The following is a 19,474-nucleotide window of genomic DNA, read 5'->3' on the forward strand; positions in this document are numbered from 1 at the left end:
AACCAGTCCTATACCCCGTTTTTCAGATAAAAGCCCCACTGGCATGGATGTAAGTTTTGCCTGAACAAGAAATGCAAGAATTGCAGAAAAGCAACCTCACCATTTTCTTTTCAAGTGCAAAAAAAAAAAAATCATAATCTAATGAATATATAACATCCCACACCAGACTACTGTGGAATTTAGAAGCCCCTGACCCAAAGTTGTGTCTTAAATATGATAGACTCTCTCTCAAATGTCCTTGCTTAGCGTAGCAGATCTTAACAGGTATTAATTGTGATGACCCCACTGAAGCCTTCCTACATCTCTGTTTGTTTTCATATGTAATTACTATGCAAATTGATGGAGTTTGTTGAAATATCCTGGCACTTGCTCTTTGGGTGGAGTAACCTCATCATGCTCAGCCAATATACTGGGAAGCCTGTAATATGTCCAATGTTCACATTTATACATAACAGAAATGACTCTGAGTAAATGTTAGATTTAATTCTTTATATCAACTACTAACATTTTTATTAAAAGTATGTTAATCTTGGTTATTGATACATTTAAATTGCACCACATTACGTTTGATGCCACTTTCACTTAACAATCCAAAAATTCTAGACACAATACAAGTCTACTAGTTTTCTGCCCTACCTAATTCTAGGGTGGATTGATTTAAATCAAAGTCATGTAAATCACCAGTTTTAATCATGATTTTAATCAGCAAGCAGGAAACTTTGATTTAAATAATTGTTTTTAATTGTGTTTTGCATTTGTATTGTTTAGTTACTTTCCTGAAGAAATGTTGATTCTCATTGGTTGCTAATCATTAAAATGTTGATTTGCAGCTAAAGATAGCCATTACATTACATTTGTTGCTTCTTTTGGTTGCAGAAGAGACTAACAGTGTCAAAAGCTGGTTTAACACTTCAACAAACTCTGGTCCAGGTGCTTAGCTAATGACTTTCAGTAGTTCCCTGGTTTGACTTTCTTTAAAACTTGGCAGCAAATATGTACTGCTTAATATTATTTTTTTATCTAATTTAATTGATTTTAAGAAATTATAATAATTTAAGCCTTATCATAGATTGTCAATTTTAATTTTAAATATTTTTCTTTAAAAATAAGCCTGTTTTTAATTTAAATAATCCAATTTAAATAAAAAATCAGATTACAAAAAAAATCATTTTATCCCCCCACGAATTCCTCCCCATTTTGCTCAATTCTCCCAAACTTGTTTTCCAAAGATACCCTTGTTCACACAGCTGTGGTGGCCTGCATCCTCCTGTTATTATGTGAGTGGTACAAATGGCTCCTCTTTATCTAGGATGGGAAGAGAGAGTCTGGCAGATGCCCTGAATATTGGGAGAGGGTTGCAACAAAAATTATTAGGGGTCTGGAACACATGAGTTATGAGGAGAGGCTGAGGGAACTGGGATTGTTTAGTCTGCAGAAGAGAAGAATGAGGGGGGATTTGATAGCTGCTTTCAACTACCTGAGAGGTGGTTCCAGAGAGGATGGTTCTAGACTATTCTCAGTGGTAGAAGAGGACAGGACAAGGAGTAATGGTCTCAAGTTGCAGTGGGGGTGGTTTAGGTTGGATATTAGGAAAAACTTTTTCACTAGGAGGGTGGTGAAACACTGGAATGCGTTGCCTAGGGAGGTGGTGGAATCTCCTTCCTTAGAAGTTTCTAAGGTCAGGCTTGACAAAGCCCTGGCTGGGATGATTTAATTGGGGATTGATCCTGCTTTTGAGCGGGGGGTTGGACTAGATGACCTCCTGAGGTCCCTTCCAACCCTGATATTCTATGATTCTATGGTGGAAAGTGAACACAGCCTCCCCTACTCTGGGAAGCCTGTAATGAGTCAGAACAGCCCCAAAGGGTAAGATATATGGCCACGAGTTACACTGACTCAGCATATTCCTTACTCAGGTTTCTATCTGTGGGTTAAAATTAAATGAAAAGCTGTCTTTCCCCTGCAGAAATCACAAGGGATTTATAATTTATGGTTTTATAGTAAGGTCAGTGGATGTCCAGTTTGATCAGAGGATCCATGTCAGTTTAGTCATCATTCAGTGATAAGATCTGAGACAGTACAACTTCCACAAGTAAGAGTACATAACTATTTATGCATATTACAAACTGTTAATCATTTAATATCCTTGAGTTTGTGTGTAAACTCATGTACCACTATTTATAACTAGTAATTCTGAAACAGCTTCCAATGTTCAGAAAGTTAAAATGGCAATTTAAATTTAATAATGGAATAATACAAACATTATGGCATTTAGGTATTTAGCAAGGCTGTTTGATTAATTCATCTGTGTTAGCAAACATACTGTTGCCTTTACTACATTTTCTTGAATTTACCCCTAATATTTTCCTCTCTCAATTATTATTTTCTATAATAAGATATATTAATTTTCTGATTGAGGAAAACAAATGTGGGGGCTGTTCTGTCATTACTCAAGTAGTGTAGATCTTTGCGTGAATAATATTCAGCTAAGTTTTCAGTTTCAAAGATTTCAGTTTTTCTCCAGTTACCTCATTTTGGTTAGTAAATTGCATGTTCAATTGATGTTTGATATCTTGGCAAATAAAAACATCAAAGCAGGAGAAGTTACCAAGAGCATTCCAGATAAGGAAGAACCAGGTATGTGTCATTTGGGTCAATCTGTTAGTTCCTCATGGTAGATTTCACTCCACAGAAATGTTGTGGTATATGCTAAATGAATAGTGTTCAACTGGATCAGTTTGAAGTGTATGTTAATGGAGATTAATTTTAGTGAATCCCATGGATTTTCTGCTGGCACTTATCCTTTTGATCCCTGTCTCATCTAACATTCACAGGCAATGCCTGAGTGAGTTAATTAGTTAAGATCATTTATGTGTCTTGGGAACAATATTCTTCTAACTCATCTTTGCTGCTATGATAAATGACATGGGGCTCACATACTAGATATAGCACCTCAATACTACTTCATGGCTGGGAATATTTATGCAGTTTAGGTTTTTTCCAAGAGTACTTTTCCTGTAACATGTATTTTAAAAATTCTAAATGCATTATTTTGGACAGATCTGGCATTTGTTACAGGCTTTTGTTTTCCTAAACTGCAAACCTGAGCTGAGATCCTACTTTGACCAGTAGGAGTTATGTGTATGCCAGACATGCATGATTGGACCATATCTCTAGATGACAGCTTGATACCCAACATTATTTGGACTGTCCATAAGCAGAAGTAAAACACATTAGAGTACAGCAAATGTCTCTAGTGAAACACAAGACTAAGGCTGTTCCATATGATCTGTTCAAGGTTTCAAATATGAAAACATCAACAACAGTAATTAGATATTTAGAATTTAGTATTTAGAATTTAGTATTTAGAATTTTTTAACACTCTTCTTTAAGGTTTGGTATTTGGGTTAGGTCTAATGGGTTAAGTCTGATTTTTTGGATACACTGTAAAGTCTTTTGTCAAAGGCTCAGAGTGTTCTTAATGGTTTCTGGGAGAGCTTAACCCAGTCTCTGTGGCTGTAACTTTCATTAGTTATATATTGGAGATTGGCTGAGTGCTTATTCATTTGCTGTATACAATACTAGATGTTGGACTGGTGCCAAAGTTCAATACAATGTAACTGACTGCCCATTAGTAATAATGAAACTGGAATCTGTCAGGGTACCTTGTGTAATATTAATTTTTTTCCATTGTAAAGTCTGAGTATTTAGAGCACAGATCACTTTATTTAATAACAAGTGCAGTGGATTAAACTCTATTAAGCAAAAGAATGGGTAAGCTTTGAAAAAGGTGCAAGAATTGTGAGAAATGCAGTCATCATTTTAATGTGCTGTTCTACTAAACATAAAGATAAGAAATTTGCTCCAAAAATCTGTCCTCACTCCCACCCCAAGATGTACAATTAGAAAGCACTTTCCTCCACCTATTGGAAAGGGGATTAGAGGTCCACATATTTAAAGACTTTTAGTGCCCATCTAGGGCCCAATCCAACTTCCAGTGCAATCAATGTGAATTTTTCATGAAAGTTGGATTGGGCCCAGAAAGAGGAGCAGGGATGGTCTCGTCCCCATTTGTAAAAGTTTGTTTTATATATAAACAAGGCATAAATTGCTTCATATGAGCATATAATTTGTACTATTAATGATAAAACTGAAGGGATTATTTCTTACATTATCTTAAAAAGAAAAAGTGCAAATGAGAGGTGGTGAAGTGATGTAGCAGTCCAGGACTCTGTTTTTGTAAGTATTTGTTTTTTGTTGCTTGTCAATAGCTTGTAGTTCTTGTATTTAGTTTTGTATCCAGTTTAAAAATCAATAAAGAGATTTGTTTATAAAGCTATGCTTTGATTACTACTTTAGGAAGAGAGGAGAAACATGCTATTACAGTTTCTTTGTAATTCTTGCAGTTGTAAGTAGCTCTCTGGGATAAACAAATTAAAAAGAATAAATAAGAGGTTACAATTATTGTAAAATAATTGTAAAATGATAAACCAAAAATTCTTTTATGGTATATACTAATCACTTGTGTTACATTTGCAGATATTAACAAGAAAATAACTTATATTCATGTGTTAATATGACCAATCAATTCAAAATGAATAGAATTCACCCATAATAAACAATAAAACAATTTACTGAATTACTTAGTTTTGTCCTGTTTATATTATATGTTTTCTCTAGTCTTCTATTTTCTGTTGCTTCCTGGCACAGATATAAAATGAGAAATTGGAATGCTTTCCAACAGTTTAAACAGCTAATAAAATCACATTATAGATCTTTGTACTGAAGTTGAACAAATGTTCTTTAAATGGTAGGTACAAATGTGAAAATCACGAAGTAAGTTCTTTTGAAAAAATACATTTAATAACTGTAAAAAGGCAGCTTTTCATGCTCATCTTTTTTGTATTAGTGGTGGTTTTTATTTACATTTGGATTTATATGGACTATATACTCACCAGTTATTTTATGTGGGTGAATAATTTCTGAAGATTGATGTAAATCAGAATGCAGAGTCTTATAAGATGCAGAACCCCATTACTATAGATCTGACATACTCACAGTATTGATCAGGAATAAATTAACTTAATTGTCATCTTGCTTCTGAAAGTGTCATGAACAACACAGATTGTCCTTGTGAAATGTTCACAGGTACTGTTCCATATCACAGGTAAATGTAGGTCTTCTAGTTCTTCATTCTTCAGGTGTCAGGTATTATCACATGCTTGGAAAAGGGCAAATGGTCAATAAGTCATGCAGGTTTGTGCGTTCGTTCACTTGTGGATTGCAAGGGCACTAGAAATGTAATTCAGTCTTGAAAGTTTATTGTTTAGAACTACATTGTAAAAATTTATTGATTATCCATGTACAGCATGATTTATTCTTTCAGCTAATGTTTCTGCTTTTAGCAATAGAGTATTTCAGCTTTGAATTGTCACAGACGTTTTATATTATGTATTTTATGGCTTTCATCTATGAAAGAATAATAATGTTCATGTCATTCTAAAGAGGTTCCTATTACATTATCCTTTTAATTAACGTTACCTACTGATATGAATTTTATCTGAAGTATTGGTAAGTTTTCTGTAAAAGACTGAGACTCTAAACTTTTGAAAAATAGCCACCTTCTCAGAAGACTTCAGTATATCTTATGGTTTGTTTTATTTAAACAGTCTGAAATAGGAATCAGCTTGATTTCCCCCGTCCCCATCATTAGTGTGTCTGTTATGCACTTTAAATTTAAAGATCATAGTTCAGTGAGTGTAGGTAACATATATTAGTGTAGTTGAATGCATTTTTAGAGAGAGAGATGGGTATTATTCACATATAAAACTGAAGAGAAAAGCAGCAGATGAAATTTCCTTCTGTCTCAAGTAGGTATTTGTCTAGTTTTTATGGGAGGGTTAAGGAAAAAGGTAGAATTAACACATCTTTCCTTAGTCTTCTGGAGAATGATCAGAGAGATGAAGCTGACCAGAAATAGTAGACCTGTGCAATAATCAGACCTTAAATTAAGGGAAACTTGACACATATGGAATGTATTAATACGTCTTCTCTGTAATCTTTTTTTTTATTAAGGACTTGATCCAAGCCAACTGAAATTTACAAAAATCTTTCTATTGACTTTAATGGACTTCGGACCAGGCTCCAAACTCCTTTATTCCTATACACAAATAATTAATTCTCAGGTGTGCTACAGACAATTTTGGGCTTCAGGTCCAATTTAGGCTGATTACTCAATTATTTATTGGGTTTTTATGCTGGTGAGTCACTGACTAAATTCAAAATACTGACAATAACTGTCAGACATAATTTGGCAAGATCTGATTCTTATAGTTTTTAATGTGCGTGGTTTTACAACTATTGATTTGATCTGTATATTTCCCTTCTCTTTAGTTTTAGGGAGAGACAGTTTAAAAATAAATATGGTAAAAGAAAAATATAAATAAGGATTTGCCAGCGAAATTGACATATATGGCGCAAATCAAGTTCCGTTCTAAGACCTTTATTTTGTGGCTACGCGAAATATTTAGTAACAAGATTCTAGCTTTCTTATTGAATAAAAACCCAATAATTTCAGATGTAAACATATAGTTAGTCACTCTATAAATTGGCACCAGAGATTGGCAATGAGATTGCTCCCTCATTCCAGTATAGAGAAGCATGCTTTCTTCCATTCCCAAGGTTATTTGTTAGGCAGAGACATGGATGTGGTATTGCAATTAGAGGAATATAGACTGTATTTTGAAGAAGCAAATAAGAAAAATGTCCAGTATCAAGTGTTTTAATTTCAATAATGGTTTCTTCTATGGTATTAATGGATTTTTTCCCTCATTGTTAAAGCAATTAAAACATAGTCAACACTTGTTCACCTGGCCCCAAGGCAGACCACTGTCTTCTGTAACATATCACTTTCCTAGTGTAGAGAGCTCTGGTATGGAGGGGGCAGAGTTATGATTGGTTGTGATACATAATGTTAGGTACAGGGAAAGATAGACCCTGGGTAGTTGACATCTTGAAACCTCCCATAGGGACAGTTATTCGGTGTGATGACTTGGAGTCGTCAGTTTCAGAAATTATGTACTGTGCCGGTAGTGATGCCTGTATAATAACTTTATTTATATACCACCCTTTTCCCAAAATGCTGAGGGTGCTGTACTGCAGAATAATTACAAATGCAATATAATGAAACATTCTAAACTGTCACCCTCTTAAGTTATAAATAGTTTAAAAAAATGAGTGGATCAAATTTTAGAAATGTGAAGACAGCGATTGAACAGGAATGTGATAAATAAAAAGTCAAGAGTGGCTATTCTAAACACCTGTGGGGAGAAATAAAACTTTAAGATGTTTTTTTAAAGTGGGATAAAAATGAGGTGGATTTTGGGGGAAGGAAATTACATGTTATAGGTCCCACTGCAGTAAAAACCTTGATTGCCTGCCAATGTCAGATATAGTGGCAAAATTCTAAGCACTGGGTAGTGTGTGAATACAGAAATCCGTCATTAAAAGGCTTAAGTAGAAGACCCCAGAATTTGGAAAGCCAACTGTAAAGGGCTTTTAAAAGCAAGCATATCAGTTTAAAGTTAATCTGCCAGTTTCTAGGCAGTCAGTGTAAATCTTGCAAAGCAGCTCAAGACAGTGAGCAATTATGCCACGGTAGTCTGAACAAGTTGCAAAAAATAGCTCATAAAGAGAGAATTCACTAACTGAGTTTTGTGGTATGAGGGCATTTTTTGCTGTTCCAAATTTATCACAAGCTACATTCACTGACCAACAAAAAAGGAAAAAAAACCCCAAACCTTCCCATTAAGAAGGAGTTAAGATTGTCCAGTGGTATCTTGTGTCCTTCCAAACATCAAGTTCAGCAAAACTTGAAACTCTGAAAATCAGGAAAGAGAGTTAAGGTACATGCCTGTGCAACTTTAACTCTGTGTTAACAAAGTAGAAATCAGTGATGTAGAGTTAGGGTATTTAGTGTAATTTGCTTATTTACAAAATGTATACGACTTCTGTTCCATTGAACGGAGGTGGTTACAAACTGTACACACACTGTTCTCTTGCAGAAATCTTAAGGCATCACTGCCCTATCACCAGGAAGCAATTCTTAGCATCTAACTGCTTAAACACACTGCTCTCTCTTCCAGTCACAGCCCATGGGCTTTTCACTTGGGAAACTCCTAGTCCAAGGCTCCTCACCTAGGTTCAAGTGTTTTGAAAGGTGGTATGCACATTAACCCTCCTTTTGTGAACCCACTATACCTCAGAAAGGGTTTGACTTCCCATTCACTGGGAAATACTTTAACCTACATGATCTTCTTACCTACTTTCAGAATTAGGTACTGCATGGGTATTTTAACTCATTTTATCCTAGGTACTTATACATCAGTAAGGCATAACATGCACAACATTAGCATTTGTTGCCATAGCAATCATCTTTTTGCTAGCATTGAGCCAGATTCTGCAAAGTTCTGAGTGCTCTCAATTCTCATTGACCGTTGCTATTGTTGGATTTATCAGCACAGTTTCAAAGTATGCTTCAGACGTATGTGATGCACCTGCTCTCTTTCAAAAAGAAGCCACATCTGTTTGCTCTGTAAAAGTTACATATTAATGAATAAAACAGAAGAGCTGTTTCAAGTGTTCATTGCCATCTTTAACACTTCATTCTAAATGTTAGAGACTTTATTTCATGATTTGAAGTGGAATGAGTGATAATATTTCACTTACATTACAAATTGTGAAAGGTCTATTGAATTAATGGAGTGGGTGATCTAATGTATCAAGACAGTTACTGTTGGTGTCTGATTTATTCTTCAAATTAGTTACCATTCGTTTGCCCTTTGCATTTGTTTGTAAAATACATTATATCAGAAAAGTTGGTTATTGTATATTTTAGTAGGATCCACAATGAGCTAGGTACTGTCAACACACTAAAAAAAGAAGGTTTATACGTGTTTAGAATGTATCTTCTTAAACTCTAGTCATTAATTGTTGCAATACAAAGATATCTGTGATATAAGGGAAACACAAATTAAAGTAATATAATACTTGTTAGATTCTTAAACTTTTGCTGAAATGTGTAATCCTTTTTTACTCTAAAATATTCACCTCTTTTTTTATTACAGAAACCTTTGAAATGCTTATCACACAGGCTGAGAATTACACAAGCATGCTTTTCTGCAACACATACAGAAACATGGCTGTTGAGGCTGCTACAGCTGTTCAAGAGTTTTTTACAGATGTGGGACTCTTTGTATTTGGCATAGATATTAGTACAGAAGAACTGGTGAACAGATTTTTTGACACCCTGTTCCCACTAGTCTATAATCATCTGATTAATCCTGGTCTGACTGACATTTCACTGGAATATTCAGAATGCATTCGAATGTCACAACGAGATATCAGTCCTTTTGGTAATGTTCCAAAAATAGCCATGGGACAAATGGGGAGATCATTGTTATCCAGTCGTACTTTCTTACAGGCCCTCAATTTAGGGATTGAAGTGATCAATACAACAGATCATTTGCAGTTCTCTAAAGACTGTAGCAGAGTCTTACTACGAATGCAGTATTGCCCCCACTGCCAAGGAATGCCTTTAAGTAAGCCATGTATGGGGTATTGCCTGAATGTAATTAGAGGCTGCTTGGCTAACATGGCAGAAATTGACCATCACTGGAGGAGATATATTCAGTCATTGGAAGAGTTATCCAGTGCAATGCATGGGACATATGACATTGAGCATGTACTTCTGAACTTTCACTCACTTGTTAATGATGCTCTGGCACAAGCTAGGATCAATGGACCAAAAGTAATTGAACAGGTAAGCACCTATTTATTTTCTATCTTCCATGCTTATTGGAAACACAGCACATGGAAACTAACTTAGAAAACTGATGGATATTTGATGATTGTTATACCAATTAATACGTTTGTGTACAAAAAGGGCATCATACAGCAAAACAGTTGTACAAAATTGTCACTTTTTTCTTTAGTTATTCACATGACTTGCTATTTTCTCAAATACTATATTCACAACTATAGCAGAGTGAGGAGTCACCATATTTTAGCATTTGCAGATTTTTTTTTCAGGGTGAAAAGCTAGTTTTCCAGTTGTGGAATGAAATTGTAATGTTTACCAGAAACATCTAAACAGTTGAAGTGATAATGAAAAATGTTTCACACCCATGAAACCACAAGCTGATTTTTTAAAATCAGTTGTGTGAGAATTTCTTTACATAAATCAGTAAAAACTCTATTTTACTTCTAGCCTTTTGTCATTTTGTCCAATTAATTGTTATACTTTTCAGTGTAGTCACTGAATGGCCTTTACTGAGAATTCTACAACTGTTGAATAAACAAGAAAATCCTGAGTTCTGCTGAGTAAGAGTGAGTGCTGGGAAGGGTAATTAAGTTTGGTGTTTTAAAATACTAATAAGCAAAAACTAAATTTCTTGGTGAAAGCTAATTCCAGAGACTTTCTGCTTTTGTAAAAAATGCTAGGGGTTAGGCAAATGAGTGCCAGATTTGATTCATAATATTAAATGAATTGCTGGACTGGTGAGATGTTTATTACTCTATCACATACATTGTAACAGGTTTGGAAATCTCATGGACTTTATGCCATAATTGAAGCCCCTTATTTTCGTGAACTAGAAATATAAGATCTCATGTCTAGTATATATCTAACTATAAAGATGACAAGTAATAAACATCCCTTCCCTCTAGATGCCAATGGTTTGTCTTCAACACCTATGGCTGTAGGTAGATTTATTTGAATATTTTTTGTTATCATCAATGGAGTGGGACTTTTCAGGGGAAGAGTAACTTGCATGAGAAGCTAACTTAGCTGTAAACACATGAAAAGTGAAGAGTTTTTTTAATACCAGGGCATTAGTTAAAGCTAATGTAGCTGCAAATTTATGAGGCATATCTATGCCAACAAATGTTAACTCTTACTCTGTTTTACTTATTCCATAGTATGTTGTGTAAGTACACTTTCACCTATAACTTTCATGGGTGCTGCCATCATACTCTGCTCAACTATCATGGTGATGTGGGTAGCATAAGAACCAAGAATAGAAAGATGTTTATTTTTAGAGGGTGTGCAGATCAATTTGTGGTTGGATGTGACTGTGGTTTGGTGTGGTGTCACCTCAGGTGCCAGTAATAATGCCAGGACTATCACAAACTCCCTCTCACTTGGTTACCTGCTGCTGAACTGGCTTCTGCCCACAACAGAGCCTTATCTAATAGACTAGTGCCTGATTCTCCTGTTCACTTGTATGGAATAGAGGCATGGGGCTTTTCTGGCACATCTAAAGAGGGAAATATAGTGGGCTGTTGTCATTGACTGCAGGTTGCTGTGCCCTAACTATTGGGCTGTCATTCCCAGATGTCACGGTAGGGATAATAGTACTACAAAGGGAAACTTTATGGGAAGTTGAGGCTATTCGGAGTCCTTGGAAGCACTGACTTACAAACCTGGCCCCACCAGGCACTATAGAAGGAACACAGATAATAAGGCCAGTTGAATTAGTCCCTGAAGTACAACTGGAGGAAATGTTACTTTGAAAGTGGTAGCTAGAACATATGTAGATTTCTGAGATGAGGTCAGTGGGTGCCCACAGTTATGCTAGAGCTATCTTCATGATTCCCATCCGGCTCTCTCTGAAGTTAGACCCCCTGACTGGAGTCAGGCTCTTTCATTTTGGAAACAAATGGCTCTCAACAGCTTTGGTCAAAATGAGTCATTGGACATCATCGAGAGGGGGTTCTCCATTGAGCTGTGGGAACAACTTTGTCCCATTTCTAATCTCAAACAGCCCATGGAAGTTATAGGACATAAATGAAATCATCCATCACCTACTTCAGATCTTAGCCATACAATTCTATCTCTAGCCTCAGCGAATTGGGAACAGACAGAGCAGAGCTCTATCTGAATAGATTCCTCAAAGAGGTTTATCTTCACACTCTCATTTTACTATCGCAAAGACAATTCCTCTATTTTCTTCTGGATGATAGCTCCCCCACTCCTCCCAACTTCTATCATCACCATTACCCAGACATAGCCTCACTTACCTAAATTAATTTGGTCCCTGCCCACCTTTTCCCCTGCTCCCCATGACCATACAAAATATAGGAAGGTGAGAGTGATAGCAATACTGATGTCACTCTGGCTGAATAGTCTCTGGCTCTAACCTACCGTTGAAACTTTCGGTTTGTCTGTCTCTCGGAGTAGGTCTGCAATTGCAAAACGTCAGCTTTCCATCCAGCACCAGACTGGTTGAAAATGGATACTTTGAGGAAGTTATTACCCTTCTCATGGACCTTAAGAAGAAATGAACAAATACACTATGAACTTTGCACCAGCCAGCAGAATAACTACCATATTAAACAAGTTAAACACAGCCTTCAGTTCCTCCATGAGAGCCTTAATGTGTATGCACAAGAATTCAAGCAAAATAATCAAGACTCTGCAATATTATATATAAAATAAAAAGAAGTTTTAAATAAATTCCAGCATGAAATGTTTTCTTAGAGCAACAACGTTTACTCTAGCCTGACAAGCTCATAGAACACAACCTTGAAATCTCATTCTTCTCCTTACAATATTACCCAGATTGAACCACTGCAGGAGGTGTCATTATTTTTCCTATCCATTACAGAAGACTTCCTTATAGCTACTGTCTCCTGTCAGATGAATTTTTCATTTTCATTTTACTGATTAAGTCAGACAAGTAGTCCTCAAAATTGCCATAGCATTCACTCCCAAAATAAATTAAAGGTGTACTCTTCATTCTATTAAACATCAAACTCCAGTCCTTAGGAGCAATGACAGTCTCAAGGCAGAGAAGTAATGCACTGAGATCTGCTAGGTGGCCACCTGGTCATCGATATATACATTCACCAACTTCTACATATTGGTTATCCAATCTTTAGCCAGTGCCTTTTTTATTATCAGAAGTCTTTCCCACTGCTAAGTGCCCACAAGAAGGATGATATAGAGTGCATAATATTGTCCGTTGACTTGAGCTGTTAGCCAATAGTTACTGATAAGTTGTTTTCTTAAGGAGAAGAAATTAATTGAATCAGGTATTTATTTGGTGCCATCCTGTTTGTTATACACAAAGTCCTGTTTCTCTGAACACAGTAGGAACAAACAACAGGAGGCAGTTTCCTTGCTCACAATTTCCAAGCCTGCCTTTCCAGTCAGTCCTTTGTGTAAATGAAACTCTTTGTTGACTTCCTTCTGGGGCCACACTCACATTGCTTATCTGGCTTTCTGTTGGCTTTTCTGTTTGCTTTCTATTTCTGACACATACAGACACACACAGCTCCGCCAGTCAACACCCTAGATTCTTCATTCTCCTTATTCTCTCTGAGTTAGTTCTTGCTCAGGCTTTCCAAGCTGATCCAATGCCTCGGGCAGTGGCTTCTGTTGTATCAGCTATCTTACTCCATAAAGGATCTTAATTGCTTCTTCCATTTAGCCTGAATGAAAATTGATTAGCATGCACATTGGCTTCAGTGCAGTCAGTGGTTGCCAAAGGGATCAAAGACACACTTGTGAGCAGCCACAAATACCCTCCAGCACAACAGTAATATTGTGGATGTCCATATTTAGATGTTCTCCTTCCCACTGCTGTGAAAATCCCATTATAATGTATCTGTGTAACTGAGCACAGTGAAGAATAGGATAAGGTATCTGTGCTTAATTGAAAATGTCCTTAGTTCAACTAATAAGCTCCAGAGATCTGGTCCACATTGAAGACAAATATGTAATCAAGAATAGAGATGGAAATGCACATCCAGATATGTGAGTTTCTTTCATTATGGGGAATGAATGCTCAGCACTAGGACATGCTTTTTTTTCCCTCAAGGTATTATTTTAACACAATCTGTAATTTAGGAAAGTACAATTGAATTAATCTCACTGTGGAACTTGTCTCAGCTGGAGAGAACTTCAGCAGGTGGGATGTGCCCCTGTTGCCAGTGACTGATAGAACTGATTTTACCCCCAAACTCCAAGCACTTTGAGGTATGCATTGTAATGAATCTGTGGCACTTGTTACTTGTATAAAGGACATTTTCAGATAATCACAGATGAATTTTCTTACTCAGATGTCAGTTCTGACATAAGTTTCCTAGTACAGTGTGTTGGCATGGCCCCTTATGGTAAACACAATTACCATCAAATTTTCTTATGTTTTCCTGGTGACTCTTTTTATCACCCAATAGTGCCTAGCAACTCTAAAAAGGAGTCATTACTATCTATTGTAGTATTGCCAACTCTTACACTTTTATTACATGTCTCACTGTATTTAGTATTCTTGTGAAAGCCTCAGCTCTTGGACACAAATGAGTATACAAGAATATCAGCTTTCATGTAAAATAAATAAATAAAAGTTAGGCCAGGTCTATAGTACAGACTTATATTGGTATAACTACGTTGCTCAGAGGGTTGAAAAATCCACCCTCTCCAACGAGTGACATACCTTTACCGACCTAACCCCTGGTGTCGACAATGCTAGGTCAGCAGGAGAGTTCCTGTTGACATTGCTACCGCCTCTTGCAGAGGTGGATTAACTAAGCTGACAGGAGAAGCTCTCTCAGTGTAGAAATGTCTTCACTTAAGTGCTACAGTGGTGCAGTTGCGCCGATGCAGTGTTTTCAAGCTGAGACCTGCCCTAAGATTCTAGCCCTCAGTGTTGCGAAGAAAAGCTTGCACATGTAATTGGAGTGTAAACTTAAAGGCTCAAAAAATAAGACCTATAAAATTCAATCAATTTTTATATTTTAAAATTTCTTTTTTTTTTTTTTGGTTCCACAGTCTAGTTTTTGAATGCCTGATATTGACAGTACTGCTGCTGTATTAAGGCCTTCTCAGATAGGATGAGTTCCAAAACCTAAAAATCAATGGGAGTCTTTCCGTTCACTTCATTGAGCTTTGGATCAGGTCTAGATTGTAATGCAGATCAGTGACAATAACCTGGCACAAATAGTCTCTCAAGGTTATAGTCTGGGTTTTTTTGGTCTTTAACACAATAGACTATGACTCTTTGAGATATAATGGTCTAGTAAATTAGTTCAGTTTTTGTAAATGTGGTTTATGTCTGTGGGTTAAATGGTCCAGTCAATTTTTGAATAGAAATAGTTAATTCAGATAGGCAATAAATGTTTCTACTTGTAAAATAATTCATTGGGTTTTACAGAGAAGGGGTCCTGAATCCTTTGGAAATTGGCTCATTAATATTAATTTATCAGAGTGACTCATGAGCTGTTTATCAAACTTTGATAAGCAGTTCATGCATCAGTGGTTCTAACAAATTCAGAATAAATGATTGTGAGTCAGTGAATAATGACTGTCTCATGCTTTCAAAGCAATCTCTGCAGAGTTAGAACAGAGTCTCTTTAGCAGTAACTGTGCTTTTAAGAAGTAAGGAGAAAAACAATGCTGAAAGGCGAAATTTGGAAAAGTTTTATTATATGTATATGCTATACACAAATCATAATATAGATTCCACTATGTGCTCTGAGTATAATAATAAATATATATGTGTGTGTGTGTGCACACGTGCGCATGTACACACATATGTGTATATATAAATGTACATTGTTTCTCTAGTATTCAGATGTGGTTTATATACATATATGAATGTATATTCAGACGCTAACATATTATATGTGGTACATGTTGCAATGCCTACTGTTAAGGTTCTCCATCATAAGACCCCATTTTCAGTTGCTTACAACTTTGCCAAATTGCAATCGGATGGGCTGAAATTTTCCATGTTGGGTGTCTACCTCTGGCTAACTTATTTTTGAAAAAAGAAAAGGAGGACTTGTGGCACCTTAGAGACTAACCAATTTATTTGAGCGTAAGCTTTCATGAGCTACAGCTCACTAAACCTGTTATTTTTGAAAGGTGATCTAAAACAGTTCACAAAAAGAAAAGGAGTACTTGTGGCACCTTAGAGACTAACCAATTTATTAGAGCATAAGCTTTCGTGAGCTACAGCTCACTTCATCAGATGCATATCGTGGAAACTGCAGCAGACTTATATATACACAGAGAATATGAAACAATACCTCCTCCCACCCCACTGTCCTGCTGGTAATAGCTTATCTAAAGTGATCATCAGGTGGGCCATTTCCAGCACAAATCCAGGTTTTCTCACCCTCCACCCCCCCACACAAATTCACTCTCCTGCTGGTGATAGCCCATCCAAAGTGACAACTCTTTATGATTGTCATGCACATTGTGTAAAGAGTTGTCACTTTGGATGGGCTATCACCAGCAGGAGAGTGAATTTGTGTGGGGGGGGTGGAGGGTGAGAAAACCTGGATTTGTGCTGGAAATGGCCCACCTGATGATCACTTTAGATAAGCTATTACCAGCAGGACAGTGGGGTGGGAGGAGGTATTGTTTCATATTCTCTATGTATATATAAAGTCTGCTGCAGTTTCCACGATATGCATCTGATGAAGTGAGCTGTAGCTCACGAAAGCTTATGCTCAATTAAATTGATTAGTCTCTAAGGTGCCACAAGTCCTCCTTTCCTTTTTGCGAATACAGACTAACACGGCTGTTACTCTAAAACAGTTCAGCCATTTCCAAGAATGAGCTTAGGGGAAAATGTTTTTTCCCACCTCTCAAACCATTTTGTTGTGAAGCTCTAGTGCCTCCATGCTTTGGACCAATGGCTTGAAAGTTATCAGGAGGATTGCTTTGGTGACAGGGATGTGTCCCTGTGAAAATTTACCCTAGCTTGGCCAGGTTATAAACTTTTGAAAAATCTCAGTTTGCGCATGCTCAGAGGCTTGCTAGAGTTTGGCAGCTACATATGTTGAAGATTCCATCTGCACTGAGTATTCCTTGTCCCCCACAGCTCCTATACATAACCAGACTGCACATGCAACATCCTCACACAGTGACTGAACATGCCCCAGCCCAGAGGTGCAGGGGCTGACTAGCATTCTCCCTGTGATTGCTACTATTAGCTGCCCAGGTCCGCTGTGCCACTGCGTACCAAAACAGAGAGCAGGAAGAATGTCTCTTTAAATTCGCCCTGTTGGCACCCAGGTAGCATGGAGGGGAAGGGGTGAAAAACCTGAGTCAAATGCAATGCAAAGGGGTAAGAAATGATGCAGTGCACCAGGAGAGGGGTTAGGAGCAGGAGCTGGCAGGAGTGGGGTAGGACAGGATGGCGAGAAACAGAGTGGGGTCAGAAGATGCGAAGAGGGGCACCCTCTGCCTTGGAGCTGCTCCCCGAGCCTCCTGCTTGCTGTGCAGGGGGGCAGAAAAGAGGGGTGCTAATGTCAGGGTGTCCCCCTCCCCTCTGCTCCTGCCCCCCTGCTTACCCCATCTCCACAGAGAAGTGGGGGGACACGACAGGGCACAGGACAGAAGGAGCTTGCTGGCAGCAGCTGCTGTCTCAACTTGCTCATCTACTTAAAAAGGCAATGTCTTTAGAGTGGAGTCAGCGTACTTAAAGAGGCAATGCACATCTCTCTCACACACACAGGGTGTATGTCTCTGTCTCTGTCTGCCATGCTGTCTCCCCTCCCTCCATTTGTGCTGCCTTGTAGAGTGTGAGGCTACATTAACAACAATGTGTTAACCTTTGAGGGCTCAACCAAGTGCTAGTTCATCATTTAGCAGTAAGGCATTCCCTGGAAAATATCCCACCCTCTGACTTCACCACCTCAACCACACTTCACAATCATCATTGCTGTGTACAGTATTAAATTGTTTGTTTAAAACTTATACTGTATGTATATATAATATAGTCTTTTGTTCCCTGGAATGTAACCCCCCCCATTTACATTAATTCTTATGGGGGAACTGGATTTGCTTAACATCTTTTCGCTTAAAGTTGCATTTTTCAGGAACATAACTATAGCGTTAAGCGAGGAGTTACTGTATAGTAATATAAGGTGGGATTTTCAAAAACAGCCAACTTTGGTCTAAATCTCTTCCAACTCCCTTTGACTTTGACTTCAATTTTATTATGGCTAGTCCAACACTGAATTCTTTTGAAAATCCCATCCATATTTTCTGAGAAATTCTTAAGCATTTTAACAGCAGCAAGAGTTCTAACCAATAAAATATTTGCTTAGAGCTGCAAGAAGATTTAAGTTCTCTTAAATAGTCTCCATCTGTGGATTTACAATTTATGTGAAGATTTGTTTTTACTGTCATTGATATTAAAAAGCTTCCTTGTGTCATTAAATGTTAGCAGAAAGGATGAGTTAATGGGCAATATAAGAATTTTATTTCTTTATTGATTATTATTACCCAAAATGACTAGCTATTAAACACATAGTTTGGATTGCCATAACACATTGCACATAAAATTTAATATTTCATTGATTAGCCACAAAGAGTATAGCATGTTCACATGCAGTTAGGTTATAATGGAAGATTAACAGTCTTGGTTCCCTCTGTCACTTGTCTGTTTTATAAAGATATTTTTCATCAGGTCCTTTTTAGCCTAAATTTGTACAGCCTTATGGGCCATGCACACCCCAGAAGGCCACTTATAGTAGAAATGCACTGACCCAGCCAACTCAGGAGATCATTTATCAACAGGTTCAGGAGTTGGAAAGATGCTCTGAGAAAGGTGGGAAGAACTCATTTTTATGAGGCCAAATGGTATTTATGCCAGCAAGGTGGGATGGAATTGGAGCCTCCGCTCCTGGGAAGGAGCAGATTTGAATGTCAAGAAACGGCCAATATTAGCATTAGGCTTTGTGATCCATATGTATCTGATTGTATGTATGATTTTTAACAGATTACTGATTTTAGATGCCCAACCTGAAACACCTTAAAGGGATCTTATTTGTCAAAGTATTGCACACCCTCCTCTGGAAATCAGGCCCCTTTAAAATATCTGAAATTGAGCACTGAGAAATGGAGTAATCCAAAATGATAAGTTATTCCTGGAAAATCTTGGCTTAAGTCATTTTTTTGTCTCCCACAGCCTACAAAATGGCCATAATTCCTTGGCACCCAGAAAGTACACATAATATTATACACTAAACTGGGAGAAGTGGTAGATACACTGGCGGGTAGGGATAGGACACAGAGGGACCTAGACAAATTAGAGGATTGGGCCAAAAGAAATCGGATGTGGTTCAACAAGGACAAGTGCAGAGTCCTGCACTTAGGATGCAAGAATCCCATGCACTACTACAGACTAGCGACCAGGTGGCTAGGCAGCAGTTCTGCAGAAAAGGACCTAGGGGTTACAGTGGACGAGAAGCTAGATATGAGTCAACAGTGTACCCTTGTTGCCAAGAAGGCTAATGACATTTTGAGATGTATAAGTAGGGGCATTGCCAGCAGATTGAGGGACATGATCATTCCCCTCTATTTGACATTGGTGAGGACTCTTCTGTGTCCAGTTTTGGGCCCCACACTACAAGAAGGATGTGGAAAAATTGGAAAGAGTCCAGCAGAGGGCAACAAAAA

At 37.4% G+C, this 19,474-nt stretch overlaps 1 protein-coding gene across 1 annotated transcript in view; it reads left to right on the plus strand.

Moving 5' to 3' along the window:
• GPC5 (glypican 5) overlaps window positions 1-19,474 on the plus strand; it is a 226,181-nt gene that overhangs the window by 163,231 nt on the left and 43,476 nt on the right. Inside the window, exon 3 of the mRNA XM_073347708.2 lies at window positions 9,126-9,820. Within this exon, the coding sequence (XP_073203809.2) occupies window positions 9,126-9,820 (695 nt within the window). The remainder of the gene's footprint in view (window positions 1-9,125; window positions 9,821-19,474) is intronic.

The sequence above is a fragment of the Lepidochelys kempii genome, chromosome 1, assembly GCF_965140285.1.
Source record: "Lepidochelys kempii isolate rLepKem1 chromosome 1, rLepKem1.hap1, whole genome shotgun sequence".
Taxonomy (NCBI): domain Eukaryota; kingdom Metazoa; phylum Chordata; order Testudines; family Cheloniidae; genus Lepidochelys; species Lepidochelys kempii.